Raw genomic sequence first — 10552 nt, forward strand, 5'->3', positions numbered from 1 at the left:
AATTCATGTTCTATACCTAATGAAAATATTTTCACTTAGCTTACCTGTTTAGTGTATCAGGATAATTATAATTAGATATATAATATTATGACACATCATTTACTTCAATAGTTAATCTTATGACACATGACTTACCTAATTGGGAATTTATTAGTATTATTATTTGTACATCATACTCTTCTATTATTCCTAAACTAGTAATTATTACTTGTTTACGCATAAAGACCTATTATGTTTATTAACATCCATTTTCAACACTATTATTGTCCAATCGCTGAACCATTCAAACATGATAACAATAGTAATGCCATTAAATTTATTCGATATCATCATTGTAATTCTACATGCAAAGGTCTAATAAATGGTATCCACCTATAATATTGATATACATCTAGATTGGTATTTCAGTTGGAAAGTTTAATCTAAAAAAAAAGAAGCAAAGAACAAAGTAATACCAAAAAATCCTGGTGTTTTTATTCACAAAGAGTATACTCTCTTAACGTAACCACTAGGATACTAATGATTTTATTCTTTCAAAGGATTCATATTAGGACAAACTCTCTATTTTATGGCATTGCTAAGTCATCTACTAATTTATAAACTTGAAAGTCAAAAAACTGATAGCTACCCAGCCAGAATGCAATATTGGCAAGATAGGAGTATATTCACAGGCCAAACAATACTCTATTACCATCACTCCATATTGACAGCTTACCAACTATCTAAAATAGAATTCAATTAAATATTACTTTCATTTGACTATAGGAATTTTCTGCCAAAAAGTTTTTGAAAACCAAACAAAAGAAAATAAATGCTAAACAATGACAGATTTGTAAACTATGGTACTATATTATGTGAATTGACAGCCCTGATTCAAAAGCAACACAAACTGGTTCTATCATATCGACAGACGTATTCCAAGAATAAACTCACATTGTCACTATCTCATCAAAAGGTGTCAATGTGCTCCAAAGATTTTGGATAAGAGAAATCTTGAGAAGCTCAAGAAGAACGACCCAGTTTATTTTACAGGGTAGTTATCTCAGAAGCCACCAAATAGATATCAGCTACAGGTGGCAGAAAAGTTAGAATACCAACTTGCTTACTTCTTTAGCAAATGGGCTTTTGAAATAACAAGACAATAGTGAAACAAAAGTGATATCTCTCCTATTCACCTTTTAATACCTTCTTAAAGATATAAATTAAGATAAAAGAAAAGAATCTAAAGACAAAAAATGCATACTAAAGTTGCAATTTTATTTTAGTACCTTTTCCAGTGTTTAAACTATCATAAAAAAATGCATGCTAAAACTGGCATTACAATTCAGTGCCTTTTTTTAAGGATTAAACTACGATAAAAAGAAAGAAAAAAGCAAAAGAAAGAATTCCTGCTAATGCTGGTATTACAGATATATGAAATTTTTTTAGTTCATTAGTTTTTGCAATGAAAGGCAATAATTATTTTACCAACCATCGCTAACTTTCATATATCAATGGTTTGGCTAATTTTCTTAATTACCATTCACCTTTATTGGTGAATAGTTGGTAATACACAATTTATTTTCTTCTTTGTCATCTGTTATCTATTAAGGGAATAAACTATTATTTTCATTAATTTTATAGTGTTTATTGTTATATGTGGATAGTAACTGCATCTTTGGTGGGTTGAATAGTATTTTATTTGAACTATATATTATAATATGATAGGCTAGAGCCGCACTAATTTATATTAAAATCATTATTACTAATACATAACGAAGATGAACAGTGTGACTTTATGTCTTGTATTATTATTCTTTTTGAGCAATAAAGTCACACTTTGGATGAATTATAAAAGCAGTAAAATTTTGAGACTTGGAAATAATATATATTATTAAAATAAACTGTAAAGGAAAGAGCCTATGTATTTAATAATATGTAAACAGTTAATGGAAAGTATTATATAAGCGTCATGAAATTTAAGATAAATATTCTAAGCGTCATATTCAACAACTGTCCATGCCAAGCCATTAACAGTAACATCTTCACCAACTTTCAAGTTAGTAAAGTTGGTTGGAAATTTACTAATATCAGAACCATATTTAAAAGTAGTTTCATATGATTCATCCGCTTGTTGAACAGATCTAATAAAGTTTAAACCTTTAATAGTGCCATCATTTTTTTTACTCAAATAGCCTTGAACCCATTTGCCAACAACGACAACTAAACCTTGGTAGTTTGAATCATCAACCTTGAATACAATAGATCTACCATTGTTTACACCGGTTATATTAACTACTTCTTCGGATTTGTCTATCCTCATTGGTTGCCACAATTCAATAAAATTCACACCTGGAGAAGACTTGCCGTTTGGGAAAACAGAACCTGATTCTTTCAAAGATCCACATTCCCATGTTTCCCAAGTAGTATTAACTTCACCTCTATGAGTATTTGGAACATTCAAATAAGTATTAGTATCTAACCAGAAATTGAAATCTTGGGTAGTTACATTTTCAGATTTTTGAGTAATTTTAATATTATCTGGAGTACCACAAAAAGCCCATTCTAATGGAAATTCAATTTCTGAAGTTTTACTTGGTTTAACTAGGGGTCTTAAAGAAATATAGTAACCATTGTTAGAGGCTGAACTGAAAGTAGAAGTTCTTTCAAAAATATCACTACCTACTTGGAAGGCAACTCTTTTGGCAATTGATGGCATTTTTAATGTTGGCTAGCTTTATATATGTGAGAGTTACTATACAAAACTTTTATAGTGATAAGTATCCTCTTATTTCTTATTCAGAAATACTATTATTAATATAGGATTTAAAAGGAGAATATTTTCTTTCCTACCACGTATGGAGGATAAATAATTGCATACCCGATTAAAGAAAATTTCAAGATCCAAAATATTCTTAACGAAAAAGAACATTGGATGCTTATCACAACATAAAAGGGAATTTGGCAAGTATTAATGTATAAGTTTTATAGTGGATGGTATATAGATTCATGACAAAATTTATCAGATTATATAAAGTATGATAGAAAAATAAAAAAAAATTGCGATGATAAGGAAAGGTATTCCTCTCTAATAAAACAGAAAATGGAATCGAAGAGAAGCGAAGATATAATACAGCCAAAAAATGCGTAAAATTTTAAGAATTTAAAATCTTAAAGATGAAATTATTGAATTCATCGTTCAGATGAATATTTTTCAATATTGAATTAAAATAAATGAATTTGAAATTTGAAAATTTACTTCCCTTACCCTTAGTTGGAACATTGACCAGGATATTGTCTATCAGTCAATGGTTGTGGCCAAACACCAGCACCAGCTAATAATTTGACATCCCATTCTGGGGCACTTTCGGTCTTCCAGCACCACATGATCCAACCACCTTTCATTTCAAAGGCGTCTAATTCAGCTTCGATAAATCTTCTGGTGTTTTGTTTTCTTTCTTCAGACCAAGAATCAATGTCATCATTATTTTGACAAGAACCGATGTAATAGGAAGTAGCAGAGCCTTTAACATAAGAACCATCGAAACGAGCACCTACACCAACACCGTTCAACCATTTAGCACAATCAGTTAAAGCTGCAGAGAATTCACCGGCAACAGTCCAATGCTGTTCACTTAAAACACCGGTACCCCAAGCACAAGCAACAGAGATTCTTTCATCAATACCTCTTTGACATTCACCTGGAGAAAAGACTTGATAATGATGATGATCAACAGTGATACCCCAGTTACCATTTTCTTGTTCATTCCAGAAGGAATCCCAGTAATTGTAAGCTTCGAAGGCATCGTGGATAATAATGTTTTGGTTAGAACCTAAAGTTTCTCTTAAATATTTGTAAGCTGGCTCGTAATATTGAGTCTTCAATTTTTCCAAATCAATAGCAGGACCTAATGGTTCATTAATCAATTCGATACCAATAACAGTATCTTCGAAAACAGATTGAGAATATTTCTTTAAAATGTATTGCAAAACTTCGGTAGTCAATTCCAAATTAGAATCTTCCAAAAAGTTGATAGAATCTCTTAAACCGGAATTGTCGAAACCGTTTTGAGAACCAGCAGCACCATGTAAATCAACCCAAACTTTCAAACCAGCTTTTTTGGCCCAACTGATAGCTTGATCTAAGTAGAATTCTTGGTAACCAGTAACATAAGGATCATTTTCCAAAGTTTTGAAAGCCCAGTAACCAACAGGAATTCTAACCATGTTGAAACCCATATCGGCAATATCTTGGAAATCTTGTGCAGTGTAAAATGTAGACCAATGGTCAATTAATCTGTTTTGAGCTTCAGTGTGACCCAAAGTTTGACAGAAATGGTATTCATCGACTGGAATACCGTCGTCATTATAATCATTAGTTCTAAAAGCTTCAAATAAAGAAGGAGTGATGTAAGGTTCTAGAACTAACCAACCACCAATGTTGACACCTCTAATTGGAGTATTTGAGTCATATTCGTAATATCTTTTGTTATTCTTGGCGGTCAACAATTGAACGTTGTTAGCACCTTTGGCTGGCACTGGCTGAGCCATAGCCATGGAAGCTAGTGAACATAAGGAAACGACAATGGAAGAAAATGAAACCATTGTTCTTTAAGCGATTGTATTTGCGTAAGCGATTGTAAGATAGTTAGTTAGTTGTCTTGCATTTAAAAATTAACAAGAGAAAGAAATATGGTATAGAAATAAATGCCTAGTATTTATATCAAAAAACTATTTGAAGTTTACGATCCCTAGATGCCCAATCCGACCAAGAATATTTACTCGATGCTCAATTAACTCTTTTTCAAGCGTCGAATATTACGTATGAATGAATAATGCAGAGGGTTTAAGAGACATATTCGAAACATATTACAACTTAATGCTTTACACAGCTGGTTAAAAATAGATTACACACACTCAAGCATTTATATTGGAAACAGCATCATTGGCGTGCTTTTACACACACACATAAACACGCACTTCCAGATACAGCATGGGCCTGTCGGTATTTACCATTGAGCCTGTAGAAGGATGTGTATGAGTAAACCTTAGAATGTTTTTTTCCCACTGTGATACAGATAAAAAAATAAACAACTGCGAAATAGTAGAGTATACAGAAGAAGTCACAGCCATTCCAGCCTTCCCAATTCCGTATGTCTCTTGAGAATATTTCGTAGTAGGCCATTCTTGACCCGCCTCTTGCCTAGATTCTGAGGAATCTTAGATTAGACGTATCCCCCCACAATTCCAATGGCTGACCCCCCAGGCCACGACGGTGAAAAAAATTGAAAGAAAGACTCCACGTCATTTCTGCCAGGGTAGGCATTGCGAAATGCCTATAAATTACTATATTAGGTGAAGATTCCTTAACGGATATCCAAAATAGGAAGTATTCAGCCGTGGCGGGTAATAACACGAAACTCGTCCTCCGGGGAACGCGAAAATAAAAATATATTGGTAAACACTATTTGGGACACAATGTCGTATATGGAAATTTGGGACACGAAGCGCCGAAGATAGATAGGATGTAGGGTAAGTTTTTCCGACAAAGGCACCGGAAAATTGTCTTATTGTTCCAGTCTAAGACGAATGCTGTTTGAAGACATTCTTTGCATAGTGAACAAATTGGTCAAGACCTGATTGGGAATGGCTAAGTTGGTTGTAAGCTAACTTCTATATATGTTGCTGCTTTGGGCGTAACCTGTTTCAGAACTAATTGCAGTTTCAGGAACACGCTGGAGCTTAATAATCATTCGAGTCATTAGGAAATGGTATCGTTTCTAGATTGTATTGCTTGTTTACGGTTTAGTTTGTTAGTCGTTTGGCTAGTCTGTTTACTTGTTTCCGAATAGAATGGTTCTGAAAGTGTTGAGTTAGTAAACGATGAGGCAATGACATATTTTTTCAATGTTTATATTTTTATGTTGTGTTGAAGAATTCATTGAGCTGATGGTGATGCAAACAGGAAATATAAATCAACAGAAATAGTGGTTACGTTGCCTTTTTGTATAACCTTTAGCCCAAGAGACAATCTTCTCTATAAATGATAGATAGAACCGTGACTTTAGACTACTGCAATTAAGTTACGGAGACAACTTTTACCACGCTACAGTGCTAAGAACAGTTGTGATAACGCTCTTGCTCTGTGTAAATGTAAAAATGTGTTGAATTAAAAATATTAAAATTAAAATAGTTATAAAGATAAACAAATTAAATAGTAGAAACTAGATGCCAAAATTGCCGTTACGGATATCGTTGTACAATTGCTTGTGACCTTTTTGTTTTACACCCACTTTACCATGCAGTTTATTACCAGCACTGTTTCCCGCAGTATTATATGGTACTCCGTTAATATTAATTTGGTTTGTGTTCATGTTCATGTTCATATTCATTTTCGAATTCATATTCATATTCATATTCATTTTAGGACTCATGCTTGGGTTCATATTTGAGTTCATATTTGGGTTCATTCCGGAACTCATATTAGGATTCATCATCATACGGTGACTAGCTCTCTTGTTCGCTTTACCACTTGGAATACCTTGAGGCATTTGCATTTGCATTTGCATTTGCATTGGATTTGGCATACCGGGATTCATCATTTCCTGTTGTGGAATCATTGGTGAATTGGATCTCATCTTCATCATCCTAGGCCCCTTTGGTGGGATATTCATTCTTGTTTGTTGATTCATGTTCATATTATTATTATTATTAATCATGTTCATATTATTGTTCATATTATTGTTCATATTATTGTTCATGTTCATATTATTGTTCATGTTCATATTATTGTTCATGTTCATATTATTGTTCATGTTCATATTATTGTTCATATTATTGTTCATATTATTGTTCATATTATTCGTATTCATGTTATTATTCATATTCATATTCATATTCATATTCATGTTATTATTCATATTCATATTCACATTCATGTTATTATTCATTGGTCCCCTATTTATATTCCCGTTATATGGAGGGCAACTATTAATCATATTCATACTAGGCGAATTTTTCATATTTGAAGGAGTGCCATTATAATTGTCATTATTATTCTTGCCATTAGACACTACCCGATTATTATTATTTCTTTGTGTGTTTCGTAGATACGGATTATCATCTGGCCCAAGATGTAACGTACCTGCATCAGCTTCATCACTATCATCATCACTGTATTTTGAAGATGTTACAGAAGGAATGACTGTATCATGAGCAGGCCCGTGGGTAGCAGCTTGGTTAGTCTTGTAAGTAAAATCTTTAGCATTTGATGGTGGTGATTGTCTATTAGGTTGGTTTTGATTATTGTATCCATCTTGATAGGCTTGTTGTGGATTCCCATTAGATGAGTACTGCGCCATTTGATGAGATATTTGAGGTCCATGATTCATCATTGGGCTTCCTCTACCAGGTGATAAGGGACCTTGATTCATTTGATTTTGGTTCATTATTTGACCTTGATTCATCGGAGGTTGATTCATCATTTGGTTTAGTGGATTTCTACCAGGTGATGGTGGGCCCTGGTTCATTATTTGGCTTGAATGACCTCTACTAGGTGATGAAGGTCCCTGTTTCATAATTTGATTTGGATTACCTCTACCAGGCGAAGGTGGACCCTGATTCATTATTTGGTTCGGATTACCTCTACCCGGTGAGGGTGGGCCTTGGCTCATTATTTGGTTTGGATTACCTCTACCAGGTGAAGGAGGTCCTTGATTCATTATTTGATTCGTATTACCTCTGCCAGGTGACGGTGGACCTTGATTGTTAAATTGTGGTTGATAATTATTTCTCTTGGGAGAATTTAGGCCTTGTATTGGTTGCATTTTTCTATCAGGTGAAACATTTAGAGGATCCATAGATTTATTAGGAGAAGATTGAAGGTTTTGTGTTTGAACTTGCATCTTCTTTCGTTGATTATATGGCACTGGCTTTTCATTATATATATTAGATTGTGGTAATGGTTTATTTAATCTGGCTGGCGATCTTGTAGGTAAGTTTTCATTTTCAAAATTTTGTTGTGGTTGAGTCATTGAAGAATTAGGAGTATTTTCACTTCTTTCATTATTATATATATTATTATTACCATAATTATAAGGAAATTGATTGTTTTTAGTATTAACATTCAATGATTGAGTGCTAGAGTTATTACTATAATCATAAATTTCAGATATTTGACTATTATTATTAGAATTTACTCTACCCGGCTTTTCGAAAGTGGAAAGAACTGATGAACTTGAATTTTCTAATTTATCTTCAAACGACATCATCTTTTCCATCATACCATTCAATTCTTGTATTTGATCACTAGCTGATTTTCTAACGTGATGCTTGGGATTAGGAATTGATTTATTTTGTTTAATTAATGTAGTATCGTCCTTATTTTGCATTGTAATTGTAACACCATCTTCATCATTTGCATATTCATAATCCGTATCATTTTGAAGATCATCGTTGTCATCATTCAACTGTGGTAAATCTAATTTAAATTCATCTTCATCATATTCAATTTCTGGTAACTTATAGTTTTCTGGATTTAATGTCTTGTGGCTTGATACTGCACGTTTATCTTCCGTTGGTAAGTGTATAGGAGGTGGTACGGGTTTCCTGTTTACATTTTCATTAGATTTGGTTGAATCTGTACTTTTTTTCTTCAGGGTATTCCATTTTTTAGTTATTTTTTCAAATCCATTCGATTTATTAATACCATGATGTAAATGAGGATGATGATGACTATGATGATTATTTCCCTTTAATGCTTCTTTACTTATTGTTGTATGATACGTTATGCCATCTCCCCCACTCATAGAAGAACCATTTGAGGATACTGAACCATTGGATATTTTTCTATCTGATGTAATTTTTAACAATTTTCTTATCCGCAGTCTTGGCGAAAGCAGCATTATTCTTAAATGTTTCGTAATCTTTATTTTTTTATCTTCAGATGGAGATTTCCTCTTTTTTGGTTGAATTTTCTTTAAGTTTTTTTTTGTATTCTCTAATTCTCTTTGCCTGCTATATTTCATATGATCAATAGTTATATCGGATTCTTGGAAAACAACCCATTTTTTAAACCCATCGAATTCAAATTCTAAAATTAATGATCTACCAAATAATTTTTTCTTATCATTTGTTTGTTCATTTGATAATGAAGATAACCAAGTCCAAATGAAATAATCATCTATATCTATTCTATCAACCTTAATATTATCTTCTAGTTTATTAACATTTTTCAGACAACTTCTTTTATTCCAACCAGGTTGAAAAGTGGAATGCTTTGTAGTCATTAATTTTAATAACCTTCTTGATTCTTGAGACATTTTTTTACTTATACTTTTAATATTACTACCATTTTTAGACTTATTTTTTCTAAATAAAGATTTTAATAGAGCATAATCTTCTCTTGCTTGGAAAGCGTCATAATCTTTGAAATCTAAATGATCACCACATCTTTCTAATAGATGCCAAGGCTTTTTGGAGAAAGTAGATGTATTTAAAGTAACTAATGGGATTGTCAAGATGGTTTTTGAGTCGTATGCATTGGAATTAATTGGTGGATATTCATTATTGAACAATAATGATTTTAAATTTCTTGGAAGTTTTGAAGATTCTAAATCTTTGGGAACGAAAGATCTCAAAAATGCTAACAATAGATGGAACATTGCATCTGATGCAGGTAACCATTTCTCTATCCCTTCTTGAATAGAATTGCTTGGTAAATGTGAATAAGGGTTATTTGAATCGAAATCTGGAGCTGCAATTGTATCATTATCATCTTTCTCTTCATTACTGAATGCCCAAATAGCACACATTTTAGATATTTTTCTTGCACTCATTTTATTCTTTTGTGAATTCGATGCTAAAGTGACAATCAAATCGAAAAAATCATAAACTATTGAAGCATGATTTGCAGATGATAAACATTTGGGCATAATTTCTAAAAATGATTTCTGAGGATAATTTAATGATTTTTCTTTATATTTAAATTTATAATACGATTTCCAACCAATAATTTGATTGTTCGGTAATCTACACCAAATATATTTCAAAGCTTGGAATAAAGTGAAGACATCTGTTTTAGCTAGTAGTTTTAATTGATGAGATTCAGAAATGGGTTGACCATTACCCTGTGGGAATAAGATATTCAAGAATTTCAATAACTTCTCGTTATTTTGTTCAGGACGAAATGGTATTAGTAAATATTCTACATTCAAACCTTTATCCTTTAATTCAGATGTGATCAAATGTATTATACCTTTCACCTTTTCCCTTTCAAAAGTATGGAAAAACTCGAATTCTTCTTCTTCATCGTCATCTATCTTTTCATCGTCATCATCATCATCGTCGTCGTCGTCATCTTCAGCATCTTCTTCGCTATTATCTAGCTGATTATCGTTATTTGATGCTAACTCATTAGTTGTTATAGGGCTATCTGTAACGGGAACGTTATTTGTTATATGGGTAGGAATTTTTGGTAATGGCTTTTGAATGTCGGTCATTGTATTATGATTATTAGAATATTACTGTGATAAAGATATATATTTAAAAGAAATGAAAATTAGAAATGGAAAGG

General features: G+C 32.4%; 3 protein-coding genes across 3 annotated transcripts; all 3 read right to left on the minus strand.

Moving 5' to 3' along the window:
• Window positions 1–1972: 1972 nt before the first annotated feature.
• HRI1 (Hri1p) lies at window positions 1973–2698 on the minus strand (the record flags this gene model as incomplete). Its single annotated transcript, XM_004180626.1, has 1 exon — window positions 1973–2698. The coding sequence occupies one exon, from the start codon at window positions 2696–2698 to the stop codon at window positions 1973–1975; it is 726 nt and encodes a 241-aa protein (XP_004180674.1).
• Window positions 2699–3249: 551 nt separating this feature from the next.
• Window positions 3250–4584, minus strand: EXG1 (glucan 1,3-beta-glucosidase; the record flags this gene model as incomplete). Its single annotated transcript, XM_004180627.1, has 1 exon — window positions 3250–4584. One exon carries the CDS (start codon window positions 4582–4584, stop codon window positions 3250–3252), a length of 1335 nt encoding a protein of 444 aa, XP_004180675.1.
• A 1619-nt stretch (window positions 4585–6203) lies between these two features.
• Window positions 6204–10478, minus strand: TBLA0E00970 (uncharacterized protein; the record flags this gene model as incomplete). Its single annotated transcript, XM_004180628.1, has 1 exon — window positions 6204–10478. One exon carries the CDS (start codon window positions 10476–10478, stop codon window positions 6204–6206), a length of 4275 nt encoding a protein of 1424 aa, XP_004180676.1.
• Between the last annotated feature and the right edge of the window lie 74 nt (window positions 10479–10552).

Source organism: Henningerozyma blattae, chromosome 5, assembly GCF_000315915.1.
Source record: "Henningerozyma blattae CBS 6284 chromosome 5, complete genome".
NCBI classification, from domain to species: domain Eukaryota; kingdom Fungi; phylum Ascomycota; class Saccharomycetes; order Saccharomycetales; family Saccharomycetaceae; genus Henningerozyma; species Henningerozyma blattae.